A 17,881-nucleotide genomic window follows, 5' to 3' on the forward strand; every position below is an offset into this window, starting at 1 on the left:
TATCAGACCCCACACCAGCCAAGTACGGGGTCCCACAAAACCCCTCCCAGTCACCACTCCTATTCAACCTATATGTGGAATCCCTTGGACAGGACCTTGCCAAACACAACATCCATTTCCACCAAGGCGCAGATGACACGCAAATATACTTCCAAATCTTATCCCCCTCAAAACTCCACACCCTCAAAACATGTCTCTGTGCTATCACTACCTGGATTGACACCCACTCCCTCAAGATCAAGCTCAACCATTCCAAAATGATATACCTCTTTGTCTGCCTCCCTACTCCCAGGGACAAACCCGACTTCACCTCATAAATCAAAGAACTTGCCACAGGCAACCCACACATATCCCTTTCCATGCATGTCAAATCCCTTGACTTCACCATCAACCCACACCTGTCCTTCTGACACCACATAGCTGCTATTGACAAAACATGCACTACACTTCTAATGAAACATCAGACACCTCCTTCCCCTGACCACTTCCGCAGCACAGTCCAAGCACTGCTTCTATTAATGCTCTCCTCGCTGCACTCCCCAACAGCACACTTGCTCCCCCTGAAAGCCATTCAAAACGCAGCGGCCAGACTCATCCTCCACCTATCCAAACATTAACACATCACCACATTTCTCTCGCCCCGCACCACTGGCTCCCCATACTCTAGAGAATTCCCATCAAAGGACTCTGCATTATATTTAAAGCCATACACCTCAAACTCCCATCTTACCTGCATGATAAACTCAAACCCATCACCTACACAAACACCAGACAAGCAAGCAGCATCTTCTCCACATTCCACTCTGCACACTGACATGCACACAAACGCAAGCATTTTCACAGTGGGCGCACAGGGCATGGAACATGTTACCCTTCACATCCACCCTACACCCTGCATCCCCACTTTTAGAAAGAACCTTAAAACATACCTGTTCCACACACATAACCCCGCCTCTCCACCTGCCCTGCTACCACATTTCTAGCCTAACCTTCCTATCCTATCCTCAAAACATTGTTTAACTTCTGTTCCACTTGCCACCTTTTCAACCTTTAAACCGTATCAGCAGTTCAGAGACCATATGTGCAGGGCCAGCGCTGAAACACATTCAAATGAAATACATAAAATAAAGTCGTCTGCTCTTAGCAGATGGGTAGAGAAGAACCCTGCCCACAAACTCTGCCAGTGCTCATCAAATCTGAGCTGCTGTACTCCCACCATTTGCAGCAATGACACCACAAACACCTCTTACAATACACCGGGTCACCATGTGAAGCTCGCTGTGCCCTTCCATTACTGCCACTCACACACATTTCTGCCAATGCACTTTGACCCGGACATTTTCCGTCGCTGGTGCCCCATACACCTCGTACAATGATCTTCGGGCCACTGTCATTTGAGCCCTGTGACATGCACAGCCCTGCACCTGCACCTCAGTTCTAACCCGATACACCTCTTGCTGTTCCAGCACTGAGACTCGGTGTAGCTCTGCCAATGCACCTCAGCCCGTCTTAAAATCCATCCAGATATTTTAGAGGTCAGAATGCCTTCCAACTTGATGTCACACCTCCCTTCTAGAGACCCTTAGAAATGGATTACACAAGGGGATGGATACGCTCATGCTCAAGGAAAGGGGTACAGACCTAATATGTTCATAGCTAAGAATCATGGTATAAAAAATAATTATCAATTTTAGGAACCACTCTCAAATGTAAATGTTTAATAAATACAAATCCAGCCCTGTGTGTTTTTTTTTTGTGGCAGATGTTCTGGAGGAAGCAGAAGGTCAACAGCCGACAGAGCAACAGGAACTTTGCTTGTAAGTGAAACTACCCCAATGCAGTGCTGGCATCTAACCTGAAGGAGCTTGTGGTGATTTGGGTGTCAGGATGGTGGAAGAGCAGGAAAGCAGGAGGCAGGTTTAATGAACCCACCCTCGACAAACAGTATGTCAAATCCATGCATGAGATTCCAGTAGTCAGATAGACTTTGACCTACGACATCCTCGGCTGTTCCAAGTTTGTGATCCACCTAACAGCTCTGGCCTGGCACCTCAATTCTGGCCTAAAGCTGTCTTTTGGTAAACCCTTACACTAGGAAATCCCGAAATCGGGTCCCGGAGCGACTCTTCCTGTGCAAATGAGGGCGTGCTTTTTTTTTCACGCCTCCATTTCCGCCCCTTACCCCTCCCCGGCGCTCTCCTCCAATGAGAGGAGTGTGTCTGTTAGGACACCACCCCCCCCCCGCCCCCCCCCCGTAACGGACCAACGACATGGAAGTAGGACAAAAGTGTTACTTTAGTCCTACTTCTATTTCCATGACCGGTCCCAGGTTTTTGGTTTTAAAATCTGGTCACCCTACCTTACACAAAACATTACCGTTTTTCCCTGGTCCTGACCAGCAGAGCACTATCGCCTTTGTAGCCCTGAGATCATGTTGTGCCTAGTCTTTCCTCGCTCTGCACTGTTCCATGAACTCCCCATCACTGTGCTGCACGGGGGCGGGGCAGTCACAGATGAGGGCAGGGACGTTAGCGACTGCACTCAAAACATGCAGAGCAAGGATCGAAGATCACGGCTCCGATACACGGGCGTGCTCATTTTTTTTAAGCTGTAGGGTTCGATTTCCTTCCACAGGCCCGGCCGTATACATTTGCTGAAGTTCTATGCTATTCAGGCCACATACTCTCCTTGCTATAAGGTCTTTTATGCAGACAGATGTCATTTTTAATCCAAAGCACCCAGGGTACCTATCTGAACAGCGAGAGCCCATGATGTCCAACAAGCACTTTTGCCATAGCTCCCATACTGGACTGGGTACAACGTAGTTTCATCATCAACAGTTTTTTCGGTGGGTGTTTTTACATAAACACCTTGCCGAAAAAACCTTCGAAATTTCGGGAGGGGGGTGCAGATAAGTGGTAGTGGGGTTAGAAACAGTTAAAAATAGGTGAGGGAGGGGGTATTTGGGGGAACCCTCTTAAAAAAGAAATACACATTTGAATAACTTTTTTCCGTAAAATGCATTAGTAAAAACACCTGTCTTAAAAATGCCTGTGGATGATAGGACATAGAACCCTGGACTGTATGCCTGCCTTCCAAAACAAAAGCTAAAATATAGTTTGCGGGTAGTTGAAAAGGAACGGCATAAAAAAAGCCATGATCCAAAGTTTCAGTGCTACTGTGGCAGAACCGGCAAAGCCAATCTACTAGTAGTTCACATGACCAAGCACCCACTGCCGTTCTCAGAGAATGGTGGGAAAACAAAATGTTTCTTCCATTCTCTGGTCTGGGTCAATCTATCATTAAATCTGATCCTGTGTGTATGATGACACTTGTTCATTAGTTATTTTTAGACTGGACTTTATTTCCTATAGAGCTCCTTGGGGAAATACTACAAGATCAAGTTCTCCATATCTCCATATAAAGACCTGCCCCAGGGTGCCCAATAAGATTAATCTGTCAAGAAATGGGACATGCTTGCCTTCTCAGCCAGCTCTATATCTTTCCAGTGCATGATTGGAAAATACAGATTGTGAAAATGAAGTCCCATCATGGCCAACTTCATTTGGATAGTCCCTAGCAGTACCGATAGATACACCCCCCATTAAATGCCACACCAGTTTAGTTCCCAACAACTTGATATTCTTAATTGAATATTGCATTTTTATAGTGCTTAGGGCCTGAAAGCAATAAAGCGCTTATTGAGCCAGCCTTCAGAGTGAGAGAATTGTTAGAACAAACTGCAGTTAGTTAGGCATTGACGAAAGGGTGACAGTGATAGGTGTTTAGATGTTTTGTAACAGAGCAAGACCAGCCATACTTAAAATCCTTTGAAGGTCAATCCAATAGCAGGCCCTTTGCTATACAAACGTTCTACCTGCAGCTCAAGTCAACTTGAGCCTTGGGATGCTAACAGAAAGGCACCTTCAGATCCTAAATTGCGAGTCGGGCAGTAGGGAACCACCCGAGAATTCAAATAAAGTGGGGTGCAGTTGGACAGGCATTGTTGGGTTGCGTCCACAATTTTATATTGAATTCTAGCCTCTACAGGCAACCAATGAAGGTCCCTTAGAAGTAATGTAGCATGGGCCAAAGGTGAAGCATTGGTTACAATATGGACCACTTCATTTAGTAATGTCTGGAGGCGATGAATTCGCTTTTGTGAACAACCAATAAGAAGGCCATTGCAGTAAGCCAGTGTGCATTTAGCATGAGCCACACAGCCAATATGGGTTTCAGAGAGGATGGGTTTCATTCACCTGAATGAACTAAAATAATAATCAGCAGAGCTAACTATTGCATTGACCTCAGCAGTCACGTCCACTGAGGGATCCATGAAAAGTCCCCGATTTTTAATTTTTCAAAGAATAGGAAGCACCAGATATTATTACAGCGTCTGCCAGTAATCATTCTTTCGGTCTTTAAAGCATTGAGACTTAACCAATTTCGATCCACCCATTGTCTGATTGCAGCTGAAGCCAATGATAGACACGCATTATCAATGATGGACTCACAAGAAAGCTTAAAATAGAACTGTGTATCATTGGCATAGCATTGAAAACCAAGGTCTAGTTTGGCCAACAGATCATGTAAAGGTTTAACATTAATGTTACACAAAATTGGAGAAAATGATGAACCTTGTGGGACTCCAAAAGGAACTGGATTTTTTGGCGTAGAAATACTTTTCATCATTGGGTAGGAAACACTGTTAGATTAAACAAAAATCAGAAAAGCATTTCAGGGCTTTGGGCCTCATTATAAGTTTGCCGGTATCCCGCTGGTAATTCCAGTGGTGGACAGAGTGATGGCTGTGGGGACTGTCCCCTGCACGAAGAGGGACTGACGCAAACACTGGGATGACCTGCACCAGAGGGTTTGGAACCTCATCTCCCAGCACATGAGGGAGACAGCTGCCACAGTAGAAGGGAGGGTGTCACCCCTCTACCTCATGCCCTAGAAGCAGGCATGCAGCTCCATCCTGCACATGGAGGGGATTGAGGGAGTTGGGACGGCAGAGGCAGGAGTTGGGACCGAAGGTGAATGTAGTAAGTACAACAAGCCCTATCTAAATGCATATAACATGTCCAAATAGATGCATCGCAAACCACTGAACCACCGAATGTGCAAGTGAACTGACCCAACACATTTCAGTCACAGAAAATGGGCAAATCACACATGCACATGCTAGGGGATCCAAGTAGACGTAACCATGCACAAGCACCATAGCAAAAATGTACAGCCCCACATATGGACACATGAGAAGCGCCCATGAGTGGCAAGGAAGTCCATGACATGAATCGTTGTCCCACTGCACACAGAAAAATAAGTCACATTGGCATGCCAGCAAGCAATCTGAACTCCTACCACCTACATGCAGGACCACACATTCAGCCCAAGGTCCCAAAGAGGCCACATGAATAGAGCAGGAAAAACAGAATGGCTCCCAGACGACTAACAGCATTTGCATCTCTTCCCAGCAGGCACACAGTCCTTTGTCACCCCTAGTGTTGGAAGTCTCTGAGGTAACAACGCTTCAACAACTCTTAAACAATATTGTTTAGTTCTTAGATGAGCTGGATATGCTATAATAAGGTTTGGGCTATTGACTTTGCCTTTACTCAGCTGAACCTCTACTGCTTTTATAACTTCTGCTTCATTGTTTGGGATGTTACAAGAGATTCGTTTTCCAATAAAAATGAATTTAAGCACATGCTATTTCGTTATACCTTTGAATTGCTACTTCAAAGTTACGCGCTCCCACCTTTCGGTCAGCTTCTAGCCTCCAAGGTACTTAGGTACTTAGGACACAATGTCTCACGCGCGACTTCTCAATATGTGGAAACTATGCTTGTAATGCTTCGGGAGAGTCAATTCAAGTTCAGTAGCTTTACTGGCAGCATTTACTGTGTCAACAAGAGCCATGTTTAATAATGGGAAACGAAAAGGGTTTAACAACACGCAGGGGTTTCAGCTTTGATAATTTCATTGCGTGTTACATTTCCCACATTAATATGACTTCCCACTTCTACAAACATGTTTATCGCGCTCCAGTATGCACGCAAGTGATAAAAAAGCTGGCTACTGTTACCAGCAAGGTATATTAGATGATTTGGGGTACGGAGCTTCACTTTCCCAACTCCCCAATCACTGCAACTGCGGGCTGCTTCTGCTTCGCGGCTTGGTTTCTTCAACGACTACTGCTGCAGGAACTCTTGGGACCAACACCCCTCTGCTGCATGGGTGTCTCCAATCTGGCCTCATCAAAGGAGAGACATCCCCTCTCCAGTTCCCATGCCTTGCTTCTGCACATGGGTCTTGGGTAGAAGCACAACTTCAGCTCTGCATTCACAGCAATTAGGCACATCTGCAAAGACTTCGTGTTTCCTCCAGTCTCTCCCAATGCTGCCACAGCCAGATAGGGTTTGTGAGCACAGGACCAACTCAGAGCCTGCAGGTGAAATCTGGCCTTCCTTTGCTCCAGCGTCCCTTCTGTGGTTACACTTCCTTGTGAACTGACAGCCTTGTTCTCTGCTCCTTCTACTTCTGCTACTGCCAGCCTTCTAACTCCCTCTCCATCTTCCTTCTACTGCTCTTCCCTCCAGCAGCCTTTTATGCCACTAAGGTGGGTTATTTGGTTTCAAGTACAGGCCCTTAGAACTAGTTGCCTGACCCTACCAAAAGCTATTAGGCTTGCCTTCCTGACCTGAGCTCCTGCATATCTCTTTAGCCCTCTTCTTCTTTACAATACCTGAAGGATTCTGGGACATGAAGTCCATTGTGGAAAGTTTCATTTTCTCTACATCTTTAAAAGGATTGAAGATTTCTCTCCCTTGATGTTATTATATTATAATAGAAGTACATTTGTTTAACCTTTTCAGAGACAGATGTGGCAGAGAAAGTCATGGGGTTGCCTCTCCTGTTATACCTTTTGCATAATGGAGGATATGGAGTTTTAGGGATATAAATAAATGGTTCTGAAAAGTTAACATCTTTAGATATTTTTGTCCTAGAGTTTACTGACTTGGTTTTTAACCATGGGCTGACATTTATCTAAATGACAAGAAGCTATAACTTCTCTGGGAATGATCTTACTATCGTCCAAGAACAAACCTTGTCTCATCCTGTGAAATCACCCCACTATGCAGGGTCTTGTCTCCACCCAGGTGATCCTTCCACAGTACACCACTCCCAGGATTGGGACCAGGAAGCGTCTGACCTCTCCTGCTCACTTGGGAGGAGACTTTACACAGAGTTTTAGTGGGGGATCCACAGGATTCTCGACACCATGTTGCAAGTAATGGTAAATGTACCACTGGGCTCTTTGAAGCACATCATTGTACCACAGCATAAAATGATTGCATGCAGAAGGGGTCCCAAAGCACTGTTTATTTATTTGATATTTGGAATGCGCCTTTACACAATGTGTTTCGAGGCACAACAAGACATGAGGGTGGGGGAACAGGATGGACAAAACAAAAAGATCCTACTAGGCCTTGTGACATTGGGAATGTTCAAGTTCAGTAAGAGAAGTGCAGGGGAGAGGGGACAGGGGACGTGCTGGTCAGGGTGTGAGAAAGAGCGAGTGCCAGGGAGGACAGGTGGACAGAGCATGGGGAAAGTAAAGACTGTAGGGGAAGGAAGGTCCATGAGTTATGTACGAAGTAAGGGGATGGAAGGGCTACAAGGGTGCAGGCCCAGCCAGGCTAGTGCGAGGGGAGGGGCACAGAGGGGGCCGTGCAGGCTGAGGAGATGGGGAGTTCGGGGAGACCAAGTGCAGGGGTAGACTGGAATGAGGGGGTCCGATGCCCAAAAGACTCTGAAGGAACCAGGCAGTCAGTCAAGAGGCAGACAGACATTGGCAGGGCAGGGGGAGAGGGAAGGAAGATGAGAAAACGAAGGTCTTGGGAAGCTTCCGTAACTTAAGGAGATCCGGTTCTAGTCTGAGAGGGGCAGTGAGGCCATTCCAGGGGGAAGCACCTGCAGAGGAGAGAGATCCTCAGTCGGTTATCCCGATGTACCGTATTCTGTCAGAAGGTGCATAGTACCTGTTTTGCCTTCCCCCTGCCAATACACTCTGTGGCCACCTGAAGTTGTCCAGCACCTATGAACAGATGGGCAGTGATTTCATGGATGGGGATGTCTTATGTCCTGACTTTACCCCCTTGAGGAAAGTCTGGACTTACCTTGCCCCCTCTGTAAAAGCAGATATTGGTGTAGTGGCGGGGGGACCATCTATGGCTCCTCTCCCTAGTGATCTTCAGTCTCAGGCAGCACCACCCCCTCTCCCTCCTCATGCTTCCTCTCTTCAACCTCTGCACCTCTCTGGCTGCCTCTGCATGCTGCTCCTGGAGTACCTCCTCAACCCTTTCAACTCCAAAGTAAAGGTACTCTCGTTCTGCAGTTACTCATCGAGTGGCTGCAGACGCCACATCCTGCTATGAATTGGTAGCCATATCTTCTTCCTCAAACAATGTTTGCCCCCGTCCTTAAACACTGACTCCCCTCCTCAAAGACTGTCTCCACCTCCTGTGTCACCTCCTCACCTTTATCAACCACCACATCCCCCTCTTTAACCTTCAGCTTTCCCTCCTAAACAACTGTCTCTGCATCCTGAACCACCATCTTCCTCTCCTCAACCACTGTCTTTCCCTCCTCACACTCCAACTCAACCTCTCTCTGCCCTCCTCCTCCTTGGTTTCCTGCTCTACCTCAAAAATCGACACAGGGGTTGTGGAGTAGTGGACTGGACCTCTACATCGTCTGCTCCCACCACGCCTTCTGTCTAAAAGGACATATTTCCTAAGGTCTCAATGTGCAAGAGCCAAATCTGCCGTTCACACACAGAGAGTTTTCTACACACACAGGAAAGGAAAGGTGTTAGGAGACTGTTTTTATGTTTTTGTTAAACGTGGAGGCTATAGAGGGTGCCCAAAGAACACATAAAAATAAACAAACCGGCAAAACTGGGATCGAGAAACACCAAAAACACCTTTTGCTATTATTAAGTACCTTTCAGGCCAGTATGTCCTCAGATACCCTCAGGGGTGTTGCTAGGTCTGGAAAAGGCTATGCTAATGTCGGGACTGGCAGGACTGGGGGCTAGCTAGCCTTTTGGTTGTAGCTCCTGAGATTCTATCTGGGATAACAACCAAAAGTCCCGGGGCTATAACCCCCTTAGCCCACCCCCAGCAACGCCTCTGGATCCCCTTATTAGCATCTTCTCAATGAGCAGCGTGTACGCTTATGTTTCCATTCTCGCTTCCTAACACCGCGTGCTGGCCTGGATCTCTCACACATAATTATCACTTAACTAATAAACAAGCCGCGTGAGCCAAGTTGTTTGTTGAAAGTTAATCCCTTTCAAAGGTCCAGAGCAGCAGGGGTGGACGGAGGTTAATTTATCATGGTGTTGCCTTCACCCACTTAGCATAATGCCTCTATTGAATTGCTGTTCTGCATATAGGGAACGTGGTGGGCAAACATGGTCATACGGTGAGCAACTCAGGACTAACTTTGAATGCAAAGGATGGTAATTGTAAGATATTTTAAATACCATGTGTCTGATTATTTCATGCATTGAATATTTTATCTGTGTAACAGAGTCCGTCATCCACTTCCGATGCTAAACTTCCCCTAAAAGAAAATGCACAAACGTTAGAAGTTAGAGGGTATTGGTGTGGGCGAAGAGACCACAACTGCAGATTCAGAGCATTGAGGATGTTGTTGTCCAGCCAGAGTTGTACATTCAGGTGAATAACGTCATCACCGCCACTCATACCAAATGATGATTTTCCATCCCTGTTGCACATTAGAACAATGTATTTATTTTTATTGAGCATTTGTGACGCGCTTTATACAACAGAATTGCTTTTCAAAGCGCCACCAGGCTAATAAGGAAGGGAACAGGGCAAATAATAACAATGGCATAAACAGTAAATATACAGTCTTGGTCCTACTAGGTCTTGTGGCATTCGGCCGTGCAAGTGCATTGAGGAGAAGTGCAGGGGATGGGGAGGGAAGGAGGAGCAGGGGAGTGGACAAGTGCCTCAAGGGAGCCTGGGAGGGAAGTGCTAAGGGGAGATAGGGAGGAGAACCTTAGTCTAAGTATTAGTACAGGCGACTCTCCTGGGTGGGATATGAAGCCACCAAGCAGGGGCCCATCAGGCACTGCAGTGGGAGGGGGAAGGGTGCTGGTATTGACTGGAAGGGCCTTGGATCTTCTGGGATTCATGAGGATCAGGCCACCAGTCACAGCGGCAGCGGGCTGATTAGCAAGGAAGGAAAAGTGGGAAATAGGTAGAGAAGAGCAGAGTTTTGAGCAGTTTCCGAAACTTAAGGAGGTCCGGCTGAAGTCTGAGAGGGGCAGGGAGGCTGTTCCAAAGGGAGGAACCAGCAGAGGAGAGGGATCTGCCCCCCACTCTCTGTTTGGAGAAGCATTGCATTTGACAGTCAGCGAGTTGGAGTTAGAGGAGCGTAGTGCTCTAGGAGGGGAGTATTTGGGGAGGGAAAGTTGGTGATGGTGCCAGGCCCCAGATGGCCTTGCGGTTGATGCAGAGGGTCTTGAATTTGATTCTTGCAGCCACCGGGAGCCAGTGAAGGGATTTTAGGGCTGGAGAGATACGGTTCCAGGGCTTGAGGCCAAAGATAAGTCTTGCAGCCCTATTCTGTATTAGCTGGAGGAGGTGAGGAAAGGAGAGAGGGAGACTGAGAAAGAGACTGTTGCAGTAGTCCAGCCTGGAGAGGTCCAGAGCTCTGGAGACAATGAGCTTCTGGGGGAAGGTGAGAAAAGGAAGAATGTCTCTGAGGAGGTGGAGCTGGAAGTGGGACTTCTTGACAAGGTCCATGATGTAGGGGGTGAAAAAGAGAGCCCAAGATTTCTGGCCTCACAAGATAGTGGGGGTATAGGGTCCAAAGAGGGTGGCAGGGGGTAGGAGGAAAAGAGGGCACAGGTGTCCCGATGGGGAGGATCTCCATCTTACTGGCATTGAGATAGAGATCATTCTCTGCACACCATGCCTGAACGGTAGACAGACATTTGGGGTTGAGAGAGGAGCAAGAGGGGAGGTAGAGGGAAGTTTGAATGAAAGCTGTGTGTCATCAGAATAACACAGAAAATGAGGAGGGAAGGAGGAGATCAGATGAGCAAGAGGAGAGAGGTAGATATTGAAGAGCCATGATGATAGGATAGAGCCCTGGGGGACACCACAGGTAGATAGGGTGGTGGTGGTGGAGAAAGGGCCCAGTTGCAAATGGGAAGGGCTGTTAGTGAGTAAAGAGGTCAGGCAATCCAGTGTCCGGTCAGTGATGCCGAGGGTGTCATAGGGTCATTTTATGCAGATGGAATGATTGACTGTGTCAAAGGCAAAGGAGAGATTAAGGAGAATGAGAACAGCTGGAGAGTTGGAGTCGAGATTTGCGAACATGGTTTCAAGAGTTTACCCAGGAAGGAGGTATCAGAGATAGTTAGCCAGGCAGGAGGGGTCTGCAGACAGCTTTTTTAACAGAGGGTACACAAGTTAGTGCTTAAGGGATAGAGTGAAAGAGCCAGGGGCAAATGAGTGGTTACAGAAGTCAATAAGAGCCAGGGTGAGAGAGGAGATGTTGTCCTTAATTGTTCTGGAGAGCACAGGGGCACCTATGTGGAGGAGGTCTTCATAGAGCGGACCACTTTAGAGACCTCGTCCAGTGCTATGGGCAGGAGGGAGGAGAGGGAGGAGGTGGCAGTACAGGGGCCAAGGGAGGAGCAGGCATGGGAGAGGAGATGGGCGTGGAGGAGAGTGAGGACAGGATGTGCTGAGTTTTGGATGTGAAGTGGGAGTCCAAGGCAGTGCAGTGAACCTGGGAAGGAAGGAGAGAGATGGAGACTGTAAGTGGATTGGCAAGTTCCTTGCAGATTTTGAAAAGTCTGGCCATGTTGTTAGTGGATCTGGAGATGCAGGCTTGAATGTGGGCCCATTTCTTGGAGCGGATAGAGAAGCGATATTGCCTTTGGAGCAGGCGGCAGGCCAGTTTATCAGAGGATAAGCCCAAGATCTGCCACTTCCGTTAAGCAACTATGCACTTGCGTTTCAGAGATGCTCGATCGGAGGATAACCGACTGTTTTTCTTGGTGGCAGTATTTAAGCAGATCCTCATGGCAGGGGCAAGGATGTCAAGGGTGTTAGAGATGGCAAGGTGTAGGTTCACAAGGAGAGAGTCAGCGGGTGAGTCAGGAACAGGGGCTCGAGGGGAGATGCAGGCGGAGGCAAAAGCAGCAGCTGACACTCGCTTCATCAGTTGAATGACGGCGAATGAGGCTGGCAGTGCAGGGAACAATGGAATTGTTTTTGACCCAGACTCCTTTGTTACCACGTGATCATCTTTACACTACTAGTCATTCACAGCCCACCATTGCCCGTTAGGTTTGGTCCGCCACGCCCATTGCTCCCATTGACCCTATTCCCCCTGGATCAAAACCAATTCCCCTTCACTATGTTTCTACCCACACCATCTTGTCATGGTAGCACCCACCTCAACGTTCCACACAACATAATAATGTAGAATTCGTACATTAAGGTACGTAATCACTATTCTCAGTGTAAACTGCAGGGCTCAGGCTCAAAACTGGGCAGCTCTGACTAAGCCATTCATCCTTCCCATGGTGGCCAAAGGAGTATCATTGATTTGGCGAGGTGCTATGAAATGGCAAACTTTGTTAGACAGTGCTATATAGAAGGAAAACAAAGTTATTAATTTGTCTTCTCACAAAAACAATGATACAGTCAAAAGTCATGATTATAATATTTTCGTTGGTAAAATACAGTACTTCCTACCGCAAGCTTGCCACTTCAAAGTGTAATTTCAGGTGTTACTGTTATTCTAGTTCAGTTATCTTAAACATTGTCTAAAGTATGAAAATCCAAATTACCCAACCAGTATTGAAATATGTGACGAGCAGGTTCCACACAGGTATGTTGCCGCTGCAGGTGCATTATCCCACTGAGGTGTCTTACCCTTAGCATTACCAAAATTGGATTGGAAAATCCGCCACCCGGGCACTCAAGCTGTTAATAGCTATGCTGGTCATGGAGGATGTAGCCGACCCCAGACCCATGTCCTCTGCAAAGTCACTGAGAGATTGACCCACCACCTTTCAATGCAGACATTTTCTGTGAGAGATTAGAAATGGTAAAACTAGGTCGAATAAAATCCTCTCATTTGTTAGATTTAGGATATTGCATTCAATGGGTTGCGTTTGGGAGAATGTTCAGAAGCACCGTGTATCTCGTGAGAATGTATGAGTCAGTTGATTCTAGAATAAGGGATATCATTGAACTCGTGGCTTCAGGGAGGCAGGATTATATTCTGGCTTTAGTTCAATGCAGCTCTGATTCAGAACAGTTGACATCTTGCTAGATAAACCTTTAGCTCTCTCGCAGATTTATTTCATACCGATATTACTTCGATTCAGCTGTCAACCACCTTCTCTAGAAGCATACAGTGTTTTTGATTCAGCCATTTGCTGCTTTTTTTGCCAATTGAAAATGACCCGCGCTACCCCATGCCCAGAGGCCTTTCAAACTCATCGGAGTCTGGCAATGCTAGGACTGATTCGGTTGGTGGCCCATGAAAACAATAGGTGCTCAGATGCCCTTATTAGCATCTAGAGCTGGACCAACGTCTTCCAAATGGGCACGTGTTAGTGGACAAATCTTTCACTGAAGATCACTACCGCGAGAACAGGGTGTTTTTTTTGGCATCAACAAATCCCAGACTAACTCACAGTGGGCTTCCAGGTCTCGTGCAATGATTTGTTCTCCAGTCAGGAGCAGCTGATCTCATGACAAATAATAGGCGTGTCTAGCCTATCAGGCCCTCTCGAGTGATTCATTAAGTTTATCAGAGGCTACAAATATTTTCGGGCCCTTATATAAGGAACAGTTTACTTTCTGTTCATTTGTGGGTTTGCTAGACTGTGAGGGAAGGTGTTGCACTGGGCGGGTTGACACTTGGAGGGAGTTTGGTTCATTATAGAGCATTTGAGAAGTCTTTTGCTACATTTGGAGGAGTGGTATCAATTTGTTGTTGGTCATTTGTATCGTTTTTTGCTCTTAAGTTCATTTTAGAAGCCATATTGTGTTGTCCTTTGTCTAAGAGTTTGTGATGGTGCCTTATGCTTCTCCTTATTAAAAAAGATTTGTGTTCTCCTCTTGTACATTACCCCTTTTGTCTACATTTATAAAAGTTAAAAAGGCAAACAAATATTTCCCAAATCTGTTTTTATATTCATAAAAGCACAAGAAAGAAGGGAAATGTCACTTTCCCTTCTAGTATTGTATTGGTATTAGTTGAGAAGTGTTTAATTGCAGTTGCATTTATTAGGACTAGGATTGTTTGGTGGTTCCTTAGTTTGTTCACTTGGGGTTGTGCTGGCTCTCTGGTTACACACTTTGAGGTCTCCATATGAGCAGCAGCAGTGAGCACACACAGAAAGGGTCTCAAAGTTGCAAATAGTAGCAGTAATGGTATGCCTGCAACTCTGGGCGTGGAAGGTGAAGAAGGCTGAGGGAGGGGTGAGGGTGGAACTGCATTTCTCGCCGCAGAATGAGGCGGATATGCCCATGATTGATGAGGAGGGGGAACCCTCATTTATACTGTGGGTGTCCTTTCATGGCTTCGGGACATCGAGCACCGATGACCCTTCACGTCAGAGGCTGAGGCACTGGGGGATGTCTCAGGAGTGGGAGTATAGGCGGCCATCAGATGAGACCAGGCAGTAGCAAGCAGAGGGCCAGGTGAGGGTGGACCATATGTGGACACCCCAACAGGGGAGTTGTTGGAGCAGGAGGGCATTGACCTCATGTGGGAGGAAGGAGTAGTCACAACAAGCACCCTGGAGGAGGTGTTTGGGACTGGTCCTGATTGGGTGGGGGCACAGAAGAGAAAGTTGTCTACACGCAGCAAGGTGAGGGTGCTGATGTGCATGAAACGAGGGCTGTCAGGCGGACACTAGGGGGATGGACCGCCTGCAGTGTGCAGCAGCAGTAGGTGGACCTATTTCAAGGGGAGCAGAACAAGCAGCTACCGGAAGATGCGGTTGTGGAACTGCCGTTTCCTGCTCTTGCCATGATAGAGGGAGAGTGCCTAAGGGAGCCTTGGGATCAGTGACCTCTACTCCTCCTACATATCCTACACACTTCTGGGTACGGACTATTTTGCCCTGCCAACAGAGTAGACCACCAGGAGACTGAGGTCCTCTGCATGGTTGAGGTTTGTGAGAAGTGGGGGTAGAAGGCAAGGAGCAAGCGGGCTATATCCTTGGAAGGATGGCGATCATGAACCACATGAACCTGTGACGCAGGATGTGTGTGTAAGTTTATCAATAAATGACGACATACTCTACAGTCAAGCAGCATCTACCAAGCCAAACAGTCAGCACAAAGCAGAAAAGGTAGGCCACACAGGGGGCGTCTGTGCAAACCCACGCCTAGAAGAAGAATTATGCATTGGAGTAAAAGATTGTGATTATGACCGTGTAAATTGAGTGTGTAGAAGAATTGCTTTCTTGCGGTCTCTGGAGAACTTAGATGCATTACATTTCACATGTGCTCTGCTTCCAACCATGTCCTCCTTCCAACTGACCTTTAGCTTTCTTCCTCTGTCTGGGCTTCTCTACCCCTATTAGGTAGTTCAGCCCCCTTGCCCTATCACCAGCCCAGTTCTATTTCAAACCACTCCTGCCATCTTTCTTCTCTGTCTGGCCACCACACCAGTTCTTTGTTTCCACCCTGGCCCACTCATACCACGTTTTTCAATGCTTTGTGAGGGGATCAACGGGTATGTGCTGATGTGAGCACAGCATCTGACCTGCTTTCTGCATTATGCTTCCTGACAAACTTTGGACTTATGTAGTGGGCTATCCCCAGGCTGGGTACATGTGGGTGTTATGCTGTTTACATCAGTTTGGCTAGTGGTGTTCTAGATGCCACATAATGATGTGATGTGCCTTCTGATCTGTAAAATAGAGGCTGTTTCTTAAAGAGACTATATAGAGGTGGGTGGCACACTTCTATTAAGATAACTGTCTCTGCATCTGTGGTGTCATTCTCCTCTGCCTTCTCAGTATCACAATCTTTGATTCCTTTTGGACTCTGACGGAACATAATGTTTGCCTTGATCATCATCCATTTCATTGTCTTTACTGTCTGACCCAGGGGATGGGATCGGAGGAGATAGATACCAGGTATTTCCCTACTCCTCCCATCATTCAAGTATTGGGAGTGCTGATCTAATCTGATATTCAGTAGAGAAGATCTGCTCACCTCCCTTTCTACTCCTGAGATAGTGGACAGAACTGTAAATGCATCCTCCACTGTCTGTCTCGGTGGATGTTCATTGTTAAGCTGCAATACCAGTGCATTTTATGTGATGCCACTTGATACCCCCTAGTGACAGAAGATGTGGAACGTGAGTTGGATTATAACCTCAATTGACCACACATCATCCTGGCCTCCCAAGTGTATGCAGCAAGTGCAGCTGCAGGAGTAAAAATACAATGAGCAACACATTTCCCCGTGCCTCATAGCTCGTTTGGGTGCTTTCATATTGTTTCAAATGTTTCCAAATGTGTTTCACCCACTGACCTAAATCTATGCAGCTCCCTCCCACCAGAAACCGGTGTACATACCTATCCCACAAGCTGCTGTCAGGAATTCCTGGCTCCTCCTGCTCCTTCTACCTTGTGTCATCCAATGGTGCATGTCTTGTCCACTTTCTTCAAGAGACGGGTGCTGACTGGTGTATCACCTGCCACCCTGAATATCTGCCCCCTCCACAAAATCAGGTGTGCATGACTTTCTCACAAGCTGATATCAGGGATCCTCTCATAATCACTGCTCCTCCTCCCAAGCATCACCTGATGGCACATGTCTTGTCCACTTGCTTTGAGAGCTAAACACTGACTGGTGTGTCAACTCTTGCCTCCCCGATTCTCTGCTGCACTGTCCCAGCAGAATCAGGTGAGTATGTCTCTCAGGGATTCCTGACTTCTCCACGTCCCACTTACAGGTGTCACCCAATAGCACATGCCCGAACACTAACTGGTATGTTCCCTGCCACCACAATTCTCTGCTGCTCCCATCTAGCAATATCGGATATGTGTGCCTCTCCCGCAATCAGGCCTCATGCATTTATGGCTCTTTCTGCTCCTCCTCCACAGTGTCACCTGATGGTACATGTCTTGTCCACATGCTTCAAGAGATAGAGCATGTCTGGTGTTTCACCCACCGCCCTGAAACTCTACTGCTCCCTCCCACCAACATCATGTGAGAGTGCCTCTCCCAAAAGCTGCCCTTTGGAATTTTTGGCTCCTCCCACTCCTCCTCCCAGGTGGCACTGTCTCCCAGTATTGTCCACTTGCTTCAAGCGATGAGCACTGACCAGTATGTAACCCATTGCCCTGAAATCAATGCTGCTCCCAAACAGCAAAATCAGGTGTGCATGCCACTCTCACAAGATGCCCTCAGGGATTCCTTCACCCTCCCACTCCTCTTACCAGGTGTCACCTGATGGCACATAGCTCACACACTCCCTTGAATAGATGGACAGTGACTGGTATGTCACCTGACTCCTTGAATCTCTGCTGCTTCCTCCCAGCAGAATAGGGGAGTGTGCCTCTCCCACAAACTCTCCTTCTGCTCTTATCATCTTGGATCTTTCCTCTGCCTTTGACATGGTCAACCATGCCATCCTGATAAATCGGCTCTGTGATACCGTTGGTATCACTGGCCTGGCAGTGGATTGGCTGTCCTCTTTCCTCTCCAACCGACCTTCCCAGGTTCAACAGGGCCATTTTCTCTCCCCCATTTCACTCTCCACCTGCGGCATACCTCAGGGATGTATC

At 47.3% G+C, this 17,881-nt stretch overlaps 1 protein-coding gene across 1 annotated transcript in view; it reads left to right on the forward strand.

Moving 5' to 3' along the window:
- SPP2 (secreted phosphoprotein 2) overlaps window positions 1-17,881 on the forward strand; it is a 101,811-nt gene that overhangs the window by 33,323 nt on the left and 50,607 nt on the right. Inside the window, exon 5 of the mRNA XM_069617385.1 lies at window positions 1,763-1,817. Coding sequence (XP_069473486.1) covers window positions 1,763-1,817 — 55 coding nt within the window. The remainder of the gene's footprint in view (window positions 1-1,762; window positions 1,818-17,881) is intronic.

This window comes from Ambystoma mexicanum, chromosome 9 (assembly GCF_040938575.1).
Source record: "Ambystoma mexicanum isolate Mex_15411 chromosome 9, UKY_AmexF1_1, whole genome shotgun sequence".
Classification (NCBI taxonomy): domain Eukaryota; kingdom Metazoa; phylum Chordata; class Amphibia; order Caudata; family Ambystomatidae; genus Ambystoma; species Ambystoma mexicanum.